The sequence below is a fragment of the Schistocerca americana genome, chromosome 5 (assembly GCF_021461395.2).
Source record: "Schistocerca americana isolate TAMUIC-IGC-003095 chromosome 5, iqSchAmer2.1, whole genome shotgun sequence".
NCBI classification, from domain to species: domain Eukaryota; kingdom Metazoa; phylum Arthropoda; class Insecta; order Orthoptera; family Acrididae; genus Schistocerca; species Schistocerca americana.
The window spans coordinates 411,687,550-411,710,803 of record NC_060123.1 but is presented as its reverse complement, the minus strand read 5'-3'; the positions used below and the strand labels follow the sequence as shown (position 1 = coordinate 411,710,803).

General features: G+C 39.8%; 1 protein-coding gene across 1 annotated transcript in view; it reads left to right on the top strand.

Annotated features, from left to right (window-relative positions):
- Positions 1 to 23,254, top strand: part of LOC124616405 (acetylcholine receptor subunit alpha-type acr-16-like) — a 333,255-nt gene that overhangs the window by 18,240 nt on the left and 291,761 nt on the right. Inside the window, exons 4-10 of the mRNA XM_047144709.1 lie at positions 1,473 to 1,582; positions 7,855 to 8,035; positions 10,453 to 10,528; positions 13,590 to 13,784; positions 13,947 to 14,141; positions 15,847 to 15,933; positions 18,310 to 18,393. Of these exons, the coding sequence (XP_047000665.1) occupies positions 1,473 to 1,582; positions 7,855 to 8,035; positions 10,453 to 10,528; positions 13,590 to 13,784; positions 13,947 to 14,141; positions 15,847 to 15,933; positions 18,310 to 18,393 (928 nt within the window). The remainder of the gene's footprint in view (positions 1 to 1,472; positions 1,583 to 7,854; positions 8,036 to 10,452; positions 10,529 to 13,589; positions 13,785 to 13,946; positions 14,142 to 15,846; positions 15,934 to 18,309; positions 18,394 to 23,254) is intronic.

Genomic DNA, 23,254 nt, shown 5'->3' with positions numbered 1-23,254 from the left:
CTCGATTAACTTGCCGCGTCAAATTCGCGGTGATTGAGGCAGTCACCGAAAGCTTGGCATTTTATCCGTATTTGACGCGGCATGTTAGCTGGGAAGTTTTTGTCCAAGGACTCCGTCGCGTGAGACTTTGTAGCCCAACTATACTCCCTCGTACATGGTAACTAGGAGTGTAAATGCTTGTGCACCCATCGGCTAAGACGTAATGCGGACTACTGGGAATGACGCAAGTGACGAAAACGGTTTAGGCAACGAACACTATAGCTGTCAGCATTGACTGATAACGCCAGTAGTTATGCGTAACGAATAACTAAAGGCTTCCTATTGCAACTATTAAAGCAGACTTTAGGTGAAAGATTTCCACTAAGTTCCGTTACATCGAAGTTGAAATTTCAAATACAATGTAAAAAATGAATAGCTGGACAAAAGCTAAGATAACGTTTCTTGTAATGTGGCTGGCAAAATAAGTCGAACAGCCAGATAGCTACGAAGGCATTAAAATCACGTAACTCACAATCAAAGAGCGTATCCTTTGTCTCTCATCGTTTAAGGTATGTTGCAGGAACATGAACCTACAATCCAGAAACTACCCTCCTGGCGAAATACAACAACTAATGTGCTACATAAACTGTACGCTGAAGCGGCCTTCGAAGTGCTCGTGTTACTGTTCGCCAATTTGCACACTTCGTTGTTGTTTACAGAGGATAACTTACTCGTTCGTTCGTCGTGTACTTCTAGCTTCATTCACGTGTTGGCGTCGTATGTTGTTACAGGATTGCGTTGCAAATCGAGGTTTTCTCTTTAATACTCTTTCTGGGCGGAATCTCTTTACGCCAGTGGGCTACCCGAAACCTATTAGTACTCCTCCGATCTTTTCTTCGGGAGTTACCTTGCCATTTCGTTCGCCAATGACTTGATGACCACGAGTAAACAAACATAACTTGTCTTGAAACGTCCTGGTAGATAAAAACTGTGCTGCACTGAGAATAGAACCCGGGGACTTTGTCTTTCCCGGTCAATGCATACGCCTAGATGGATGGTAAGAGTACTGTATTGCTTCAGAAAGGCCACGTTCTGGGCGCGTTTCTGGTCCGGCACAACGTTTTAATCTATCACCAAATTTCAAAACGCATACTCCGCCGAGTAGTGAGAGATTCATTCTACATAACTTCGTAAACTGTCTGTCCCACGTGCTCACCGCCCCCCCCCCCTTTCCCCGCGAGCAGCCTCCTTCGTTTGCGCTGTGTTTCCTTGCGTTGTTACGGTACCATCGGCTGTAGTAAATGTGTAGAGAAGTAGTTTTATTGCTGACAAGTAAGCTAGACGGGCCGGCGCGGGCCGCCTCGGGGTCACGGGGCCGCGTCGACGTGCGCGTCAGCGGCGCCGTGCTTCGGGCGGCCGGCCCCGGGCCGCCCCCAACCTCCTGCCCGCTCCCTCACCCGCAACCTTGTTTTGTTTCTCTTGTTGGTCCTCAGGAGTGGAACGACGTGAACCTCAGGTGGAACTCGTCAGAGTTCGGCGGCGTCAAGGACTTGAGGATACCGCCGCACCGCATCTGGAAGCCAGACGTGCTAATGTACAACAGGTATGGCAGCGGACGTGCACTCCTCTAGCCCTCGCGCACAACACTCACGACTCACTCGTAGTGATCGAGACTTCGCCGAACTCTGCCAGGACTTTCTTTCCGTTTTATGCTGCGCGCCACCAACACACCTTTTCCATCCATTCGTTTTGATCTGTGAAGAGTGCAAATGAGCTTGCCTCTTTACTCTCAAAATTTGCAAAATCCAGGAAGTGGATAGCTTTAAATATGTGTGTTGCCAAAATACGTTGACACTCAACTTATTCATACAATAAGGTTACCTTCGGGTAGAGTAAGCACACTGGGCTATATATTAATCATACTGGTTAATCTGGTGCATTCGTAAGCCACGACACTGAAGTGGTGTACGCTTGTGTCAGTCAAGAATCATCGCTTCAGATAAGTCCATGTGGAGGCACGTCAGATTGGCACAAAGGAGCTATCGCGTGTTTGACGTGCCGGTGGCCACGCCGTGAATAAAATTGCTCGTGTTGTTGATGTATCTATGCGGACTTCCAATGTGTCTACAAGGAACGGTTACAATTCGCAGGCATGTAACACGGCGTAAGACGAGTTGTAAAACAGGTCGTCACCTAGAGGGACCAGAGACGAATGTCATGTCTTGTCAGTGACAATCGGTTTCAAACTCGGCAAAATTGCTGCCGTCAGTGAATGCAACTCCATCTCAGCTAGTTGCCGACACTGCGAAGCATCCTTCATGCAGTGGATGTTTGAAACCAAGTATTATGAACAATGCCGTTGCTCACGGCCGCACAAAAGACTACAAGTCTTCAGTGAAGCGCACAAGACAGAATCAGGACTTCAGATGACGTGTCCTGTAGTGTAATCTGAGGAGTCGCGATTTCGACTCTTTTCAGATGATGCACCGACAGTTGAATGAGACGCAAAGCCGCAGTATGTGAAAGGCGTATTTGTGGCCCGAGGTGGCTCCCTGGTAGTTTAGCGGTGTTTCACGTACCATGAAGTCGTTCCGCTCGTTCAGGTTACCGCAAACACGAAAAAGGATGTTTATTTCAATATTCTCGGTGACGAATTGTTGCCCTTTCTTCTGTATCTTCATGATGAGTACGCCGTGGACACTCCCTCATCCAAGATAACAACCGCCGTGGTCACATGCCTGCGTGCAAACGTTCCTGATAGACGAACGCTCCAACACCCTATGGCACCTCGGCTGGCCTACTAAATCACCCAATCGTAATCCTGCAGAAAACGTATGGGACTATTTGGAAGAGAGGGTGGATCGTAGCAATCAACATTCCTGCTCTACAGGATCCGATTAGCGATGGCTTCAGCTGTATTGTCATATCTGACCCGAAATGGGGCCATTTTCAAGGCTAGAGCCTGATTTGGACAGTGAACTATTAGCATGATGTCTCTTAGCGAATTGGCTAATATTTGGCCTGGTGTGCTTGGCTACAAAATCGAACTTCAGCAGATTTCAGCAGATTTCGAAAAATGAAATTTGGCGAATGCCGATTGTTGAACAAGGCGCATCGAAAACAGTGGGAATAGCTGATGATTGGATTCCTCAGGTAAGAACCGGAAAGAAATTTTATACCCGCATGAATTTGGAATTGTTTAGTTTCATAGTTACGAGAATGCCATATTAAACCGGGTGCAACTCTTCTTTAAACTTGTCACTTGGTGAATGTTTCGAATGGTTCAATTTCTATCTTACAGGTGAATAGTCCTCAGCGCGTTGGAATGGCTTCATCTTTGACAGATGTTGCTTCATATGTCGGTTTGACCGCAATACTATGTAAAGAAATTTGGTAGGTAAGGCGAGAGGGAGAGTTAATTTGTTCCTTACCTACCTATCCATCCACCATTATTATGCGCATTAAGATGCATTCGGATTCACACTGTCGAGTGTACTGCTGCGACATTATCCCTCTTGTCCGCTAAAATCATTCCATCCTAGTGAACATAAGAAATTTATTACAATAATTCATACATTTTTCAAGAATCAGATGAAACACACTCATTTGCGACAGTAAGCCATAAAGACTGTGTCATAACTCGGAAAGTAATAATTTCCGGACACATGTTGTTACTGCTTTTCTGCTTATTATTGCATGAGGATTCCGATTCATCGCACTTGCTCACTATTTTCGATTTACCTTGTATATATTCCTAATATTTCGTTTATAGTAAAGAAGATGCAAATGATGTAGGGGAATGACTTATTTACAATTGCACACTTTTCCGATTGGATTAAGACGAAGACCAATGGCAAGATCTGACGTCAGTTGCAAAAATACTGTAAAAGCTAGAGACCTTAGCTATAGAATTTCAGTTTTCTGTTGAGTCAGACAACATTCCCGATCTCCTAGAAAAGTATCATGCTAGCTACAATTGTCCTCTGTTTGTTTCATTTCAGTAATATTTAGAAAAAGTTAGATCCATAAAATGGAAGTGCCACAAATATTCAAACGAGGGTTTGCTAGCAACCATGTTTCTATCTGAAAAACTAAAACGGAACGAAAGGAAAATGGAATGAATAGATAATCCAAATGTATTGTCTTTAGAAATGTGAGAATTTAATATAAACGATGAACGTTGTTTTCAGGGTCAAGTTAAAAGAAAATACTACATAGTACTGTAAGGAACGAAACAAGTAAGTTTTGCATATACACATGTGAACTGAGGAGATGAGAAATTCAACTCAGGATGAAAAAAAATCGGTATTCAAGCCAATAGAGATATTCTGGAGAATCGATCAGTCAGCCGACTATCTAATATCGAGAGCAAATGTGTGGATAACTGTATAAAGCAACAAGTCCTTTCATTAAGGACGATTTATATATATATATATAGCATTTACCCGCTTAGACAAATAGCATCCTTGCTTAAATTCTGCCACCACACGCAATCAACTATATACAGGCTTCATATTAGCTGTAGCTATTAGCATGAGCTATTATTTGCACTTTTCTTGGTCTTTGGCTAAGGAGCAAAGATTTCAGCTGTAACTAGAAGGTTTATTTCATCTATTGTACATAAAACGGAGTTGCCTGTAACTTGTTCTCAATACTCATTTTGTGTCTTGATTTTAATTTCTTGCTGTCGCTGCGACGAACGGTGGAGAGAGAGAGAGAGAGAGAAAATCGGAAGGCGAGGTCCCCGAGAAGGGAAGTACCTTCTTTCCAGAATACCTCTATTGTGTCCTGAGCGAGCGAGAATGTGTGTGAGAGTATGGCTGTAGGATGGACACAGCACGTGCGATCAACAACGGCCACCGTCACCTCGTACCGGCACCTCTGCTTGCCTCTCTTGGGTTTCTATCTGTCTCTATCGGTAGGACTAGACAACAACAATCAGGGTATGTAACGCTTCCTCTCTCTCCCATTGTCATTTAAACGCCATTTCAATAAATTGAAAAGCAACCAGACTTAAATGGAATGTGATAGTGCCATTATTAAAAATAACTTACCTCCTTTTGTGCCCTGAGACAGAAAAAAAGAAGAGATGAAAACAATATGATAACACATTTAGCTGGCATGCATTCATTCACATTTCGAACTTGCTTAATTTCATATACGATCTGTCATTCTCTGAGCAAAATAGTAAACTAGAATGTATTGACTAAAAAAAAAAGGTTAACTTTAAAATTACGTTACCTTTCATTTGCCATTTTATAAATTTCGTGTTCTTCTCATAACAGACACAGTTAAATTAACTGTTGCAGTTGTGCTTAAGGAAAAATTAAGGTAAATCCACTAGAATTCTCTTTTCCATGAAACAAAAAACTACACATTAAAACGTACTTATCTACTTCTAACTAGCAGTTCTTAATCTGAAACAATATTAAAACGAAGTGTCTAAATATTTCGCAGGACTGGCAGGCTGACAGGCATTGAAGACGGTCAGGACGACCTCGTCTCTCACCAGATGGCTCTGCGGACGCTCGGCAGTGACGACTTTAACCTCTAACTAAAACATAACTCTAATACTTGGCTGGCTGACGGCCACCCTAAGTATACGCCACAACTTCTCTGCTTTCTGTCAGACTCCTTTTCTTGTTTTTTTCTTTCTTTCTATGTTTTCTGTAAAATAAACATTATCATTTCGCCTGTACAGTGTAGCTCGTTCCACGGGAATCCAGTTGCCCTGGTTCCGCACTCTCTTAGTTGATTAAAAGGATTACATTAACGTAGTAACCTGCAACATTGCGAATTGCGCGTCGCCGAATGAACAGACTGAGAATGCCGCGTTTGGCAACAAAGTAGTGTCTATGAGAGTCCTGTATTACAGGAGATTTTATTCGTAAACTCGTAGAGCTACGAAGTGTTTGTAACTACTGAAAATACGATATGCTGCGTGTGACGAATGTCCATTGAGTAAATCACTACGCAGAATGGAGTGGAATTTGAAATGAGCAGAAACACGATAGCTAAAACGGATCACCTCCGTTGAATTCATCCTTAAATTAAACGCCTATCTGTGCGTCAAACTGACATTCGAAATGTGCGTCTTCGCCTGGGTTACAAATCCGTCAATCTGGTAGGTGGATGGATTTCTGTGGCTAATGTTTTCCTTTCCGCTGGTGTAAACATAGAGAATTCGACAAAAGTCGAGGTTTCCGGGAGCCAAGAGCGTTCTGCAGCAGTAATATCGTGTTTTTTTCTTCTTTCTAGAGTTATAAATCGTAAAGTGTATGCATGAACATATTAAATACTATACAGCGATACGCATATCTATGAAGGGGTGCTCGTCACGATAATATGCTAGAAATGATGCACAAAACATATGAAGGCAGTCATAATGCATGAAGTGTTCATGGCATAGTAAATTATCGTCTGTATCTGATGGAAGTACATGATTATCTTAAACGGTATTTCCTCTACATCGCTATCAAATGAGTCTACATGTCTAAAAACTCATGACCGTTAATATTACTTCATAGACATGGTGCACCGATGTATAATATCGAAGCAGAGCTAGTGTTATTTATACCGAAAAACTGCACTCGAGCTGCTAATTTCAACTTATTAATCAGAAATACAAAAAAAAAAAAAAAAAAAAATTCGTCTCGATGGCGAAGTATTTTTACTAACGTATGGCTGGTTCCAATGCAGTATCCCCCATCACCAAAATGACTGCAGATAGCGCGTCAGTGTGAACTGGAGTATCGTAAGTTTGCTCCTTAAAATACTGCGATCAACATTGGCGGTGCTATTCGTAGTCAAGCATTTTATATCTGATGACGGTACATAAGGCGTTGTAACCGATCTTGTGCTAATAAAAAAGATTTACTATCCAGACGGTAATAGATTTTTACATTAATAAATAGTATTGGGGTCGCAACATCCCAGTTATTAATTAAGGTTGAGATATGAGAGACGTACCCGCATCGGCAGATGAGCAAATCGCCATCCATCGTAAAGTACTTTCGGTGATTCCGTCTGACAGTTCAGGGTACGCTTGTATTCTCTACTTACCTTTCATCGACAGTTATTCTGGTGCCAAAACAAAGCGCGCTCAGTCTGCCATATTCAGCGATTCGCGAATGTCGGTATCAGCCGGCGATGCCTGCGGAATCTAACTGCAATATTCTGTGAAACAAAAAAAAAAAAAATGTTTCCTGTAAACAACCACAATTATTTAAAAGAAAAAAAACAAAAAAACCTAAAATAAATACCAGAGCATAACGTCCTTCAACGGGCTGCACTGTAACATGCTTTCTGTGTTAAAGTGTTTAAATTTAATTTAAAATAATTAATATTTACATGGAAGTAAAAAAAAGAATATTTACTCTTTGTGTGACCTAATAAATAACTAAATCAATCAAAGGGGTAATCCCGAGCATTAGTGCCCGGTGCCAGGTACGGTCTGTCAGTTGCCGTTGTTGTGGGCCACTGTGCTCCCTGCGGGCTGGTGCGAGACACATTGCCGGCACACGCCGCCAGTGTATCTCCTCCCAGTCCGGCTTCTCGTGATACTCCCACATACCATTCTCCAAATTCTCATCTTTTCAACAACGACATAAAAGTAGACACATTTAAAATACTTCAACTGTTCTGTTTAACAGTACTGCTACTATAAATTTTGCCTTTTTTCTCGAAGAAAGTATTTTTGATTTCTTTTTCTACTCTTTTAACTGTGACAATCTATGCAGAAAATCCTCTCTGAGTTTTTAATTTTTTTTTTTTTTTTTTTTTTTTTTTTTTTTTGTAAATGAAATTTGAGATCACACTAGGTTAACTTACTTTTCTTGCCTGTAACTCTGTTGTTTTCAACTTTTCCACCACAAGTGCTGATGAGGGTTTCGACGGGACGTATCCAACGAACGTTGTGGTCAGAAATAACGGTAGCTGCTTGTACGTTCCACCGGGCATCTTCAAGAGTACATGCAAGATAGACATTACGTGGTTCCCCTTTGATGATCAGCGGTGTGAGATGAAGTTCGGTAGCTGGACCTATGACGGCTTTCAGGTACCCCAACAGCATAGCAGAAATGCCATTTCATTGTTAATTCTGAAAACACTGTTAATAGAGATAATCCACTCACTCTCCATATAGTCACTGCATGTCACGTGTAGAATTTTCTCAGCCTGTACTAGTAAATGTGCAGTAACTCCTCCGCTCAACTTCGGGAAGTGTTGCACTCTGCAAAGAACACGGACACATAGACTAACTTTACGAAAGATATCGCAATGTGTATGAGGCAGAGTTTCATTAAAACTTGACGTCATCTACGGCGACGTACATGTAACCGTGTATCACTAGATGTGGCTTTGTAGCGTTACGCCCTGAACTGAGAAATGTGTCGTTCTCAGCCGCAAATGTTTCAGCAGTGGCCGTGGACGATAACATAAAACGTGGATAATTGTTTTTCGGTAAGAGTAATACCCGAGATTTCGACGACTGCCAACGTCGTGACCGTAAGGGGCACGGAAGTCCCCTCTCCCCTTCCCCAACGATGAATACTAATGTCTCGCTATTGAATTTAATGACAATGATGAGTTTGCCACTGACAATAGTGAAGATAGATTTTCCTCTAGGTGACGATGGCGAAGGCTATAACCCTGAAATTGATGACGATGGAAAAGATAGATCAGGTTTGAACGACCAGCAGATGACGACTTTATTAGACATGGAGCACTAGGATTGGGGAATGTCAGGGCAGGAAGCATGACATGTGCTTTTCAAAGGAACAATTCTGGTGTTTACATTAAGCGATTTAGGGGAACCAGAGCAGACCGAAATTTCGTTCGCCTGACATTGATTTAAACAGTCCACCGTGCTAACCACTGCATCAACTTATTTCTTGTGATGGCCATGATGATGACGTTCTTACCAGTAACGGTGATGACGAGAATAGATACCCATCAGGAGATATCGGCCAATATTCGCCCTTACTATCTTACATGCATTAACAGATACACAAACACAAAAACTAGCCCTTCCTCAAATTTTGTCTGTGACAGTGCTGTCGCAGGAACAAATATCAAATAGTTGAAGGCCTCCGGTTGCAAACAAGACATTCGGGCTGTTCCCCTCAGTTTGAGACAAATGCTGAAACTAGTACTCTTTGTCTAATATTTCCTATTGGGAGCCTCCTTATCCCAGTCAAAGCTGTCTTGGATTTGTCTGAAAAGAAACAAGAGTTCTACAGCTTAGGTAGGAAACGAATTTTGGGGAAAAATGAAAAAAATCTGTGATGGTTAAATCACTGATGATTGCGATGGTTAAGATCCCTGATATTTTGATGATTGTTTTATCACTGAGGGCTATGACGATTTTTACCAGTGATGACAATGACAAATATTTCATCCCTGGGGAAACTGTCGACGGTTTTAACAATGAGGATGAAGATTGTTTTGTCACTGACGTTAATAATTATCGTGAGAAGTTGCACTTCCACAATGTATTTGACCAAGCTTAACTGCAGATTGTATTTCATCTGTAAAATATGCCTTGAAAATTACAAACCCCATAATTCTCAAGAATCTTTCAAAATTTGCTATGCTTTTTGTGTCAGTCGAAGCCATATTTCAGATTTTCCGGTTGGCTTCGGGATACCGCTCTTCGGCACAATATTTCACAGACTTATTCGCTGATATTTCGACTTCCGGAGGAGCAGGATTCATACTTCGGTCCGGCCATCGAGGTTTAGGTTTTCTACGTTTCCCTAGTTGGATTGAGACAAACGTCGGAATACGACTGATTTTCTCTCCCATCCATGACCGATCTGAGCTTATAATCCATCTCCAAACATACTCGAAGAGACCTTAACCACCGATCCTTCAGTTGTCAAAATATAGTGAACAGAAATATGAAATCGCCACACTGGATGCACACTGGGAAATAACGTCGCGAAAGCCCTAGAAATCACACCGATTTGTTTGTCCGAAACCAGCTATAAGAACTTTTTACAAGCCACCGCACAAATCCTCTGTTGATCCGTTATCTGTTGTAGATGGAGAGAACTAAGAAATGTTATTTGCCACCATCAATCACGACGTAATATCCGTTTCATATGCCACGTGTGTATCACGTGAGTAAAATGGACGAAAACTGTTATGGAGGAAGAAAAACACATTTACTATTTCAATGCAGAGAAAATTCTCGTAACTACATGCAACGTAGATTTTTACAGTAAAAATGAGAATGGTTAAGTGAAAAGGAACCGCACCTTTTACAAATTATTTTTTTTTCGGATACCTTGGATGTCCTTAACATTTTGAAGAACACATAGCAAAATCGTGGTTTCTCAAATATCCGTTTTCATGTTTACTGGAAATAACTTCTCTCACACTCCTACTTGTACTTACTAGTAGATCATTTGTCTATTAGAAACCGATGGCACCGCCTCTGTTCGAACTGACGCGTGGACTTGCTTTTCACAGCTGGATTTGCAGCTACAAGACGACACGGGCGGAGACATCAGCAGCTTCATAACGAACGGTGAATGGGATCTCCTAGGTATGTACCACTCGACAGTGCGGCTCCCCCACACAGCCAATGTTTTCATTACGAACACCGCTTTGTGAGTACAACCATTCTCTACGAAACAAGAAAACGAAAAAATTAAAAAATAATTCAATTCAAATTCAGATTGCTTGCTCAGAAAACTTACTTCAAAGGCAGTTCGTACTTGCAGTACGTGAAACAATGTCTGTTCTAAGCTTTTTGATGATTTTCAGTCCTCAGTTTCACTAACTTAAAATTCCAGACCTCATATTTCAATAATATCAGCAGAAGAGTTTTTTCATTCTCGCATATGTAGAACATACTAAAATTTACAATGCTTACGTTTCAGATAACGAACGAGCGAAAAAGGGGCCCCTCTCTCTATATAGTAATGAAATCACTTAACTGATGTGACCTGTCACTTTTTCACTCGTTCTATTGCTTGAAATCCTACTTAACCCGAACTCAGCGTGTAGTTAGATTCTAAACAGCACTTAGGGACCCATAATTGCAGAACTGTTCCAGAAGCAGGAATTTTTCTCCATCTTGTGGAAACTTGAGAAAGAAAATATGGATCGTTACGTAGTTTACTACGAGCTAAGTCTACTGCAGAAACGATTTTAAAATTGCTGCCCGCTGAGAAACATGTTTTTTTCCTACTTACTTTCTGTCTCAGTGTCAGTAAGGTAACCGTGAAACCATGTTGCATGGTAGCGTCTATGAGCGAGAGTTGTAACTGTACAGTCTTTGTACTAAAAACAGATATACATTAATTTAGTGAAGTATACGAAGATCGAGGCACGAGACAACTAACTAATCTCTTCTTTTGTTGTACTCACCACAAGTTTCGAAAATTCAAGTCAATCCGTAGGTGATAAAATTTGGTTTATATACCTTCTCTATCAAGAAACATTTGGATTCTAGTAATTTTTCTTCGTTAAGTAACTGGAGAGCAGTATATTCTAAATAGTTATTATTAATTTCACAAACATTATGTTTACTGACGTTACCTACTGTATTCTAACGGTTAAAACCTGAAATTATACTTTACTGTATTCTTTGTGCAGTACTGTATAAAGTAGCCTCATATCTGTAGATAATTGCTAAAGAATCCTTAAAAGTCGCAGTTTTGTACCTACTGAATTACTGAAAATAAAACAGTTGCGTATTCACAACAAAATGATGTGACGAATGTATTGCATCATATTTTATTACACATGCTTCGAGTCACAACTCGCAACTGAAAACATCTCTCGATCAGTGACACAGCAGTATCAGAGACTGTTTACTGTGTGTGTGTGTGTGTGTAATTTTTTTTCATATCGAGTCAACTATTTTAAAATACTCTTACTCAATTGTTCTATCAGGTTTTATGTGTTAGATACTGATGAATGGGATTTTACATTCGGTTGTCAGAAATATACAATCTACTAGAAACTAAGAATCAGAATCAGTGGCATGAAGACGGATCTGGCTCTGTTTTGTCGACCCTTGCATCGGCTTTCTTTGCCAGGTAAGTAAGAGCCCTCTACCCTCTCCTAGTTCAAAAGATCCTTCCGGAAGGTTCATGTACCAGATGACAACAATGATGATTGCGTTGAAATTCTACCTCTCGGTTATAACAAGGCGATAAAATAATCACGTGGCATCAGTATCATTATAGTCTACCAGTTGTATAATGCTTGCGAAAAAAGATATTGCGTGAGAACGGATTTAAAGCTAGTGACCACTAATTCGGCGTGACACTTGTTCTAGTAGAAACTTTGGAACACGGAAAGTGACATTATTATTGTGTTCTCTTGTTGTATATTCTTGCTGTGCTCCGTAACTACACATGCTGCGAACGGGTTGAGGAGGAGCTTCAAACAGGCACGTGGCGCCGCAAAGCGGCAGTCGCTCGAACTGCGACGAGTGTGCTGCGCACTGCTCATTTTACGCATGCGTCACGCCGCGAGCGCGCTAACGGGCCCTGTTGTATTTTCATCTTAACGTTTAAGTCATTCAGACAATGAAATTTCACTTACTTTTCTTCTTTAGTATTCTCTGATACTTTCAAGTCATTGCCAGTACATTAAAGAAATTAATTTTGTATGTCTTAATTGTGAGCTGTCACAAAATCAGTAATATCTTTTTCAAATGAATTAAATTTTTGTAGCAATTTTCACATCCATTATGAGAGGTAATATTGGATAGCAAATAGCTCTGTAAAGCGATACTGCTTTTGTTTGATTCAGTTGTTCGATGGCAGGTAAACGCTGGAGCAGTATTGAATGACAAAGCTGTTTGTAGTACAAGTGCGGTTAGGCGGGGCGGTGTCAAACTCCTAAAGCTGCGGGCACAGACAATGAAAAATTTTTCCATTGCCCCCTGTTGATGGCTACTCGCCCAAAACAGGTGCAACACGATGCCGTCCCATCTAGCCTCGCATATGTCTTGTGGTTTTTAATTTATGACTACATATATTGCTCAATCTGATTCTAAATCAAACGAGAAGTAGCTTAACAAATCTATATGGCAGCTCCATTGGTTTGAGGAAAGCCCTGGCCGAGGCAGCGCCAATGGTGTAGTGGTTCAGTATTGGACGCGAGAGAGCTCGTGGAAGGCGAGAAGTTTGAAAACTTGATCACAGACCGAACCCTTGTGAGTAGGAAAATTTTTCCTCCTTTCCCTCCTTACCTAACCTGCCAAAATGCTTCAAAACCTCCGTTATTTCCCTTTTCTATTCTTTCTCTAGTTTAAAAAAAGGCTATTACAAAATGAACAAGAACTTTCAAAGGCTTTCCTAAAACCATATATAAATAAACACAGATGATGGGGCAGCGCAGAGGTGTAGAAATGCTTGCCCCATTGCTTATCAAACTGTATTTTTTCCCATTATAAATCAAGTACATAAATAAAGAGCAGCATAAACTTTCAGTTATTAAATCAAGTGATTGGAATTGGAATGGATAACATATGAAGTTATACGATTAAAATATTTTGTTTTGATTTTGTTTGAATGCATCATTTATTTGTTCTTCTCTTTCCTAGAGAGCTTCCATCTTTGCTCCTGTCCTTTATTTCTTCATTCCAGGTGTTCCCGGGAAAAGGAACGAAATTTACTACAATTGCTGCCCCGAACCTTATATAGACATAACTTTTATCATTATCATACGGCGCCGGACCCTGTACTACTTTTTCAACCTTATTGTTCCATGTGTTCTCATCGCCTCCATGGCTGTTCTTGGCTTTACTCTGCCACCGGACTCAGGCGAAAAACTATCTTTAGGTAATATTTCTCGCTCAGGTATTCATTCATTTTGTTACGTATTTATATCCTTCTTCAGCCACTCTTTTTGTTTAAAGGTTGGCTTCTTTTTTCTTACCTATGATTTCTCAAAGTTTTTTGTATTCTATGCCCCCCTTTCCCTTGTTTGTGCTATATTTTCAGGCATGCCAGGGGAAAAGAACGTTAAAGAATATGCTTGCTGTCCAGAGCCCTACGTTGACATAACTTTCGTCGTTCATATCCGGCGACGGACCCTGTTTTACACGGTGAATTTGATCGTTCCTTGTGTAATGATCTCGTCTATGACACTCCTTGGGTTCACTCTACCACACGAGTGTGGAGAGAAACTAACATTAGGTACAGTAAAGTTCTCGCAGGAGCTTCCTATTGTCTAGCATTTGTGAGCAACTGTAACATGGCAAAAAATTGTTGCACTTTTCACAGAGTAATTTTCTCGCATTAACTAAATGCAAACCATTTCATTCAATGCTAATACACATTGCTTGCAACATTTAAATCAACCGTTGTATGTAGCGTACTGTACACAGTTCTGTAATGATTAAGGTGTCATAATTATGTTACAAACATTTGCCTGATATCGGCGGGAACATAATTGTTAATGAAAATGCTGACATACTGGAAGTTCCTCAGAATATGTTTCTTATAGTGCGGTTATGTTTCTGTTGAGTTGTATTGCCTGGACATTAGGACGGCACTTTGTTTTCATTTATATCCCATGCTTATATTTTCGTTTCGTTTTGTCCATTGCTTGCTTTGCATGCCCAGACTCTTGGTGGTTGGTTCCTTGTCGATCAGACTAAACAGAAACGATAATGCCGAATCCACAGATACACTGATACCATAACACATTTACACTTAATCGTATATACACTCATACTATGATGCAAGTTGTCTTTGTAAACATTTATCTGTTGCAATTGTATAGGTTCGTTTATTCCCAACAGAGGTTTGTGAAGATCTAAGTGACTTTAAGATGTTAAAAACTGTACTACATGTTGTTCTTTTACAGCGCAGGTGAATATTTTAGATTTTATGAGAATTCCTTTGATTAGACCTGTCCTACGAGTATCACTTTTATTAATTTGTGTAATGTTTAGGAACATCAGCCAAGTAAAGGTAATGTAATTGAGTGTCACTTCATAATAAAAAAAACATGTAAGTAATCTGAGCTTAAAAATGTTTTTAACTTATGTTTATAATGTTACTGTAAACATTGTATAATCAACTAAGAAAACCTAAACATGTCATCTAAAACAAATGTAAATTCAATTTTTTAAGAAAAAGTACACTAGAATTAAAATAAAATGGATCTGTAAATGCCAGTATCTAAAAAAAATTGCATGAATGTGTCATTTTATCCCTTATTTTATTTTTGAAAGATTTTGTGCAGTACTTTCGAAGTGTTCAAATCCGACGCATTAATTATTTAATTTCCGTCTTTTGTAAGGTTTAATTTTTTGTTTTGGTTTTTCCAAATTTGTTAACTACCTAGATGGGAACATTTTGAAGAACTTTCCTTCCGGAAGATCGGCAACCTGTTTTATTGGTAGATGTCATGTACGAAGCATCACATATCCCACCGGAAGATAGTGGTTTCTCGTAAAACTGACAATAATAATACATTTTTCCTCTTAAAGTAGCTTCGCTTTAAACGAGGGTGAGTTCTAGTACAGTGAATGATTTTTTCATGTGTTTTCTGGATAGAACGTGTGGGTCGGTTACTATACCCGGCAGCAGTGGGAGACACACGAATAAAAGTCTCATTTTTAGTGATAACTTCTGTGGTACAAGAAGTAGTTATTTCTAATAAAAAAAAAATATACCCTTAATCATCAAAATTAAATGTAGAAATTAATTTTACCTAAATATAAGCATATAGTTGTATTCGGAACAAGGTTACTTGGGAAATGATAGCACCTAAAGGAGTGGATCGAGAGTGTCGAGATCTTTGAGCGTTTCAGTTTATTGTTGGGAAGGCACTGGCCTTAGCTTGTGTATGCCGGCCCCCCTTAACTGGTTGTGTTCTTTTCTCCCCTTACAGGTGTTACTATCCTCCTGTCTCTGACAGTATTCCTAAACATGGTGGCCGAGACGATGCCAGCCACCTCCGACGCTGTCCCCTTATTAGGTAAAGCAGGACAGCTGGCGCAGCTGGTGCTTGCGAGACAGAGGGGGGTGGCACTTTTCTTGTCTTGTTTTGCGCTCACTTGTCTTGCCTCTCCCGTACTGCCTTGCCTTGTCTTGGGGATGGCATAGTTCACCCTCGTTCGGTGATCCCTTCACTCCCCTATCCCGTGCAGTCCAACCTTCTCATCCTGTTCTTACTCTGCTGTGTTCTTCCGGAACGTTTGCTACTACTCCCACTATTCCTCACTACTACTACTACTACTACTACTACTACTGTCTCTACTACTCTACGACTATTACTAGCTATTCTTAAAATGCTGCTGTTATGACCGTCAGCATTGTTTCTCTTCTTATGGCTCTATCCTCAGTGGTTCATTATATTCATTTATATGTGTATGTGTTTGTTTATTCTGTGTATATTTTCATTTTTTTTACACTGTGTGTTTTTTATCTACTCACTTGCTATGCAAACGTCGTTTGTGTGTTGCTCACAGCTTTTTCCAGGAGGAACGAAACATTTTGGTAATGCGTCCTGTGTATTGTTAACAATTAGATTTCTTGTGTGGTGAATGTTGAAAATTTTTCACCTGAACACCTGCAAAGACTGAACGATTTAGCGCACTAGGTGGTTCGATTTGTGCAGAGTTTTTTGAAAGCGTAGATTTGCATTGTCCAACTTTGATTGCCGCGTAGTTAGAGCTGCACACATTTAGTTGAGCGCGCACTCTCGAAGACACGCCCGGATTTAATTGTAAATGTGTGACACGCTAGCTGTAGTTCCCCGTGCCTTCAGTATGACGGGTGTACTCCGTAACAACTGTGCCAGCCCCGGTCTGTTACATGGTTCTGAGACCTCGACTACTAGGCTACACTAGCCTTTTCTCCATTATTTGCATCAGATTCTTTAACTGCAGTAATTCCCAGCATTCTGTGACTCTAACTGTATGCTTTTTATTGCCTTTTTAAAGTACCATCATGTAATTACAAGTTACTTGACTCAACTGCATTTCTAAATTTCAAACTAACAGGAAGATTAAAACAAAACTGTAAGATAAAAAGACTGCTTAATTATTTTGTACCTAAAAAAAACAAATGACAAAATATAAAGGAGCAACAACGGCTGTTGCTTCGAAAAGTGGCTGAAAATATGTTGATACTGTTAAATGTTTGTGAAAATATTTTCAGTCTGTCTTCGCGCTAGTTTTGAACGGAGTCAAAAGTAGTGAAACACGAGTCAGTTGCTCCAGAATCACTCGAAATAGACGCATCATATTTGTGTACATAAATGTTGACGAATTATTGCTACCACTATGGCTTGATCTGAGATAAGTAAAAGTAGTATATACATTAGTTTTCATAGTAGACCAACATAAGCACTCACAAAGAGCCATAGTTGAACGTGCAACATGAACATTAGTAACTCTTCACGCCCTACCATAGGCTAAGAATAGCACACAGTTTAGAAGCCTTGAAGAATGTCCTAATTATAACCAGTGTATACAAGTTCCTTTAGAGCTCAACAAAAACCTCTACGGCAGAGCAGCAAGACGGTTAAAGGTAAAGATATGGTGCTGGCATATAATTGAGACATTCTTCTTTGCGCTCCCAGAAAAACAACGCTTTAAAACGTAACACAGACAGGAGCTGTATTTGTATGTTGCAGTCTGATGTATGTGGCTGCTACGGTTTGTCTCCTATCTATCATAGGCACCGGCTTTCTGTGTTTATCCTGCATGAAAATTCAGTATTTCCCTTTCTTGTACAAAATATCGAAAATGTATAACGTATTTGCATTAGCATATAAATAATACAGAAAATAAGATTATTCTAATTTTAATGAAGAAATGAAATGTGTATGTAAATTTGGAAGACGTCGGTGCCTATGGCCCTGATCCGTCCGCTTATTTCCTTTTATTATTTACCTTACAATTTTTGTTTGCTTAAAAATACAATGGTAGATGCACTGTATTTAAGTTGTTTGGTTTTGTTTTAACATGAAAATCTAACCACCTGAATATTTTGCAGAAATATCGACACAGTACTTTTGTTTGTTTGTTTGGAAAGAATAGTTCTAATTATGAACAGATTCAACTGAAAGATGTAATACATTCGTTGAAATCTGAATTTGCGTTCATTTTTCACGGTCGAAACAGTGTGTTGCTTTTTTATGAAGCAAACTCAGAGAGTTGCATTTCGACCTTTTATAATTATTTTCGTCTGCAGTTATCAGTGATATAAGTAACCACCGTTTCAGACCAGTAATGCATTTATTTGGAACCTAGAAAGTTCAAAACAATTTTCAACATTGCCATATTCTTACAGTAGATTCTTGAACTTGGTAACGATGATGATTTTTAGTAGTGCTTTCTCCCCACAGATGTCACCGTTCTTCTCTCTCTAACGTTTTTCCTTAATATGGTTGCCGAGACCATGCCTCCGACTTCAGAAAGACCGTTAATAGGTAAAATAAAATAAACGTAGATATACCTATTTAGCTGTCTGTTTAGTTTTCTAATATAAGTCCCTCATAGCATGTGATTTTTAGAAAATTTTGTTCTTGGACTGCAGAGGGACAATGGATATAACGTTATCATCGCTGGTGTTGAAAACGTATGACAGGCGTTTTCAAGCAAAGCGTGAATCTTCAGTCGCCGACGCAAATCGCACAATTTTATGACGCTCTCATAAAAGTAGTTACCATACCAAACCATTCCCAGACCTATCTCAAAGGATCTTGTCCGTTAACGGAAAGTTCTACTTGTTTATTTTTCTGTTGCGTTCGTTATAATAGTGCACATGGGATGTCGTACTGTACGTTGTCTGTTGGGTATATAACGAACAAATATTTTAATTTTTCACAGGTCACCGTGAGCCTTAAATTTATTTTTCGACTTTAGGTTCTATTTTTTTCTTTTTGTCGGAAGTTTTATTGTATATTTTTTGTAGCATTTTTATTTTTGTAAGCTCTGTGTTTCATTTATTTGCATAAAACAGCATGTAAAAACGATAGTTAAATATAAAAATCATTTGCTGTTAAGAGAATTTCTTAAAGTCGTCATTTTTAAAATTTTGTCTTAAAACTATTACTTCAAACAAATGAAACGTCGATGTTTCATACATTAAAAGACGCAAAAAAATTCATAGTCAACAGTCCTTGCGTTATTTAAGAAGAGGAAGTATAGTTTAAGTACACTCAGTTATTATTATAAAAAAAAAATTCAGTCATAATATAAGGTCTGGAAACCTTTAATAAGTGCGGTAGTTTGAATTCTAGATATAGTATTAGGCGTTAATCGTTTAAATTACCAGTTTACGTGCAGCTAAATAAGGATGAAACTTTCCCTCTTTTACATTGTTTTCGAAAATGTAGTACCGCCGAAAAAACTCGAGACACGCATTAAATTTTGACCCCTATGTATAAACTGAAACAATGCTAGCAGTACTTCGGAGTATGAATAAAATCATACGAGAAGGAACTAAATACGAGTTTCACGTAAAAAAAATACATCGTTACTGGACAATGTATTTTCCTAAAATTCCGAAAATAAAATGTGGTTACTGGTCTAAGCAGAAGTAAGCATGAACGAAGTGGCAACATGCAGGTATCCCGGTACATGCAACAAGTAAAAAAATAGTAGTTCCTGAATTATAAATCGAAACAGGCAAATGTAGGCACCAAAAAGTCATGTTCATCTGAAAGAGAAGAAACTTGTTCCGTGGAAAACCATAGGTGAGAGACATAACTGGAGCTAGTTTCTTAGATGCGTTAGACGAACACTGAACATTGTGGTCATAGTTTGATTTAAATTACCCGAAATCAGTTTGCACGTCACGGTCCTTTGACCAAAGGTGGATTTCTCCGTCGTACGGGAAAACATCCAGCTACAATTTCACACACGAGACCATACTTCTTATAATAGGAGGAGATCATTGTTTTCAGACAAATGAATTCGTGGGGCTTCCGCTATGTTATATACACGTTATCTCCATATTTAAAATCCAATCTACTGAGCAAAAAATACGCTTAGGAGAACCAAAAACTAAAGAGACCATTCGCAACTTTCAGTTTATGGTGAGAAACAAATGAAGGTTACAATTGAATATCCCGATGACGTCGAAGTCATTAGAGACGAAATACAACGTCGAGGGGGCGAATTATGGAATTAGGCTGTGGCCTTGCTTAAGTCACCATTCTGTGATTAAGCGATTTAAGCAGGATATACCTACATCATATTGGTTTGTAGGGTTTGATATCCGTGCCATCAGAACACGAGTCCATTGTATCAAACGCTACACGGTCTTGCTAGGTGGCATCACGGATCAGTAGCATTCTTCTGTGTATACAGGGTGGTCCATTGATAGTGACCGGGCCAAATATCTCACGAAATAAGCATTAAACGAAAAAACTACAAAGAACGAAACTCGTCTAGCTTGAAGGGCGAAACCAGATGCCGGTAGGTTGGCCCGCTAGATGGCGCTGCCATAGGTCAAACTGCGTTTTTTTTAAAATAGGAACACCCATTTTTATTACATGTTCGTGTAGTATGTAAAGAAATGTGAATGTTTCAGTTGGACCACTTTTTTCGCTTTGTGATAGATGGCGCTGTAATAGCCACAAACGTATAAGTACGTGGTATCACGTAACATTCCGCCAGTGCAGACGGTATTTGCTTCGTGATACACTACCCGTGTTAAAATGGACCGTTTCCAAATTGCGGAAAAGGTGGATATCGTGTTGATGTATGGCTATTGTGATCAAAATGCCCAACGGGCGTGTGCTATGTATGCTGATCGGTATCCTGGACGACATCAAGTATCAGTACCGTTCGCCGGATAGTTAGGTTATTTAAGGATACAGGAAGTGTTCAGCCACATGTGAAACGTCAACCACGACCTGCAACAAATGATGATGCCCAGATAGTTGTTTTAGCTGCTGTCACGTCTAATCCGCACATCAGTAGCAGACAAATTGCGTGAGAATCTGGAATCTCAAAAATGTCGGTGTTGAGAATGGTACAACAACATCGATTGCACCCGTACCGTATTTCTATGCACCAGGAATTGCATGACGACGACTTTGAACGTCGTGTACAGTTCTGACACTTGGCACAAGAGAAATTATGGGACGATGACAGAATTTTTGCATGCGTTCTATTTAGCGACGAAGCGTCATTCACCAACAGCGGTAACGTAAACCGGCATAATATGCACTATTGGGCAACGGAAAATCCACGATGGTAGCGACAAATGAAACATCAGGGTTAATGTATGGTGCGGCCCCCATTTTATCGATGGCAATCTAAATGGTGCAATGTATGCTGATTTCCTACGTAATGTCCTACCGATCTCACTACAAAATGTTTCACTGCATGACAGAATGGAAATGTATTTCCAACATGATGGGTGTCCGTCACATAGCTCGCGTGCGGTTGAAGCGGTATTGAATGGCATATTTCATGACAGATGGACTGGTCGTCGAAGCACCATACCATGGCCCGCACATTCACCGGATCTGACGTCCCGGATTTCTTTCTGTGGGAAAAGTTGAAGGATATTTGCTATCGTGGTCCACCGACAACGCCTGACAACATGCATCAGCGCATGGGCAATGCATGTGCGACCATTAGGGTAGGCGAACTACTCGCTGTTGAGAGGAATGTCGTTACACGTATTGCCAAATGCATTGAGGTTGACGGACATCATTTTGAGCATTTATTGCATTAATGTGGCACTTACAGATAATCACGCTGTAACAGCATGCGTTCTCAGAAATGATAAGTTCACAAAGGTACATGTATCACATTAGAACAACCGAAATAAAATGTTCAAACGTAAAACGTACCTACGTTCTGTATTTTAATTTAAAAAACCTACCTGTTAGCAACTGTTCGTCTAAATTGTGACCCATATGTTTATGACTATTACAGTGCCATCTATCACAAAGCGAAAAAAGTGGTCCAACTAAGACATTCATATTTCTTTACGTACTACACGAATATGTAATAAAAAATGGGGGTTCCTATTAAAAATATACGCAGTTGATATCCGTTTGACCTATGACAGTGCCATCTAGCGGGGCCAACCATAGCACCATTTGGTTTCCCCCCTCTAGCTTGACAAGTTTCGTTCTTTGTAGTTTTTTCGTTTGACGCATATTTCGTGAGATATTTGGCACGGTCACTATCAATGGACCACCGTGTATATACACGCTCACGGAAGGATTTCACAGTATTTCAAACCTTTCTTGTGGGCAGAGTAGTCAGGTATAAAAAAATAATTATTTGAAGTGATAACTTACTCAAGCAAACTTACTGTTCTCACGTCAGAAGCATATCTTTGACTTTTGCGAACCTGATACGTCTATATATCTTTGTAGACATTGCGGACTACAGTTAGTCATCCTCGATGGGAAGACGTTCAGCTCGGTTAGTAGCTTATAAGCGAAGTGCGTCTCAAAGAAAAGCTTGCCTAACTGAGAACTAACTTGTGAAAACAGTTTACAACTTTTTATAATAAAACTTACAACGTTCATACACATACCAGCAAGCATCAAAATATTATCTGACAGAAATAATACTAGTTTCTTTGAAAAGCAGAAAAAAACGCAAAAATAACATATCACTGATGAAAAATATTAAAGGTGCCGTACGGCTTACGCGGTGACCAACTAAAAAAATTGATTAATAAATTTACCAACAACTATGAACGATGTGTGATTACATCATTTGCATTTCAATTTTTAATTACTGTTAATAATCGCAAAAGAAAAAAGTCGTCTACAAAGACAACAAAAACAGATGTAGGTTATTAAACGATTCTCAATAATTGTTGCTATCAAGAAACAATAAATTTGCCTCGGTTCAGAAAAATGAGAATTCAATTAGATATCCTTTGACTTAATCATCTGAAGTAATTATTAACAGCTCAGAGAAAAATTAACCGGAAATAATTTCAGTATCGGAGAGACAGACGATACGCGCGTTTAGGCATCACCTTCTTTTTTCTTTACTTTTTGTTTTATTTTCACTAAGAGTTCTTTCACCTAAGTTAAATGGTTGTTTGGTTGAGTTTTGTTCAGATTTGTTGTTTTGTTTCACTGCTAAATGTGAACACACGTTAAAACCTGTAAATGAGAAGTTCCGTTCCGTTTGTTTTGAGTTGTTTGGTTTGCCTAGGTGTTCCCCTCGCACTCTCCAGTCCCAGCCCCGCCCCCACATTCGCACCGGCCCGGGTCCCCATCCCAGGCTACAAACTCTGACGTCTTGTTTGCTGGTGTTTCAGGGAGCGGCGACTGCAGCCGGGAAGCCAGATCCACTGCCTGC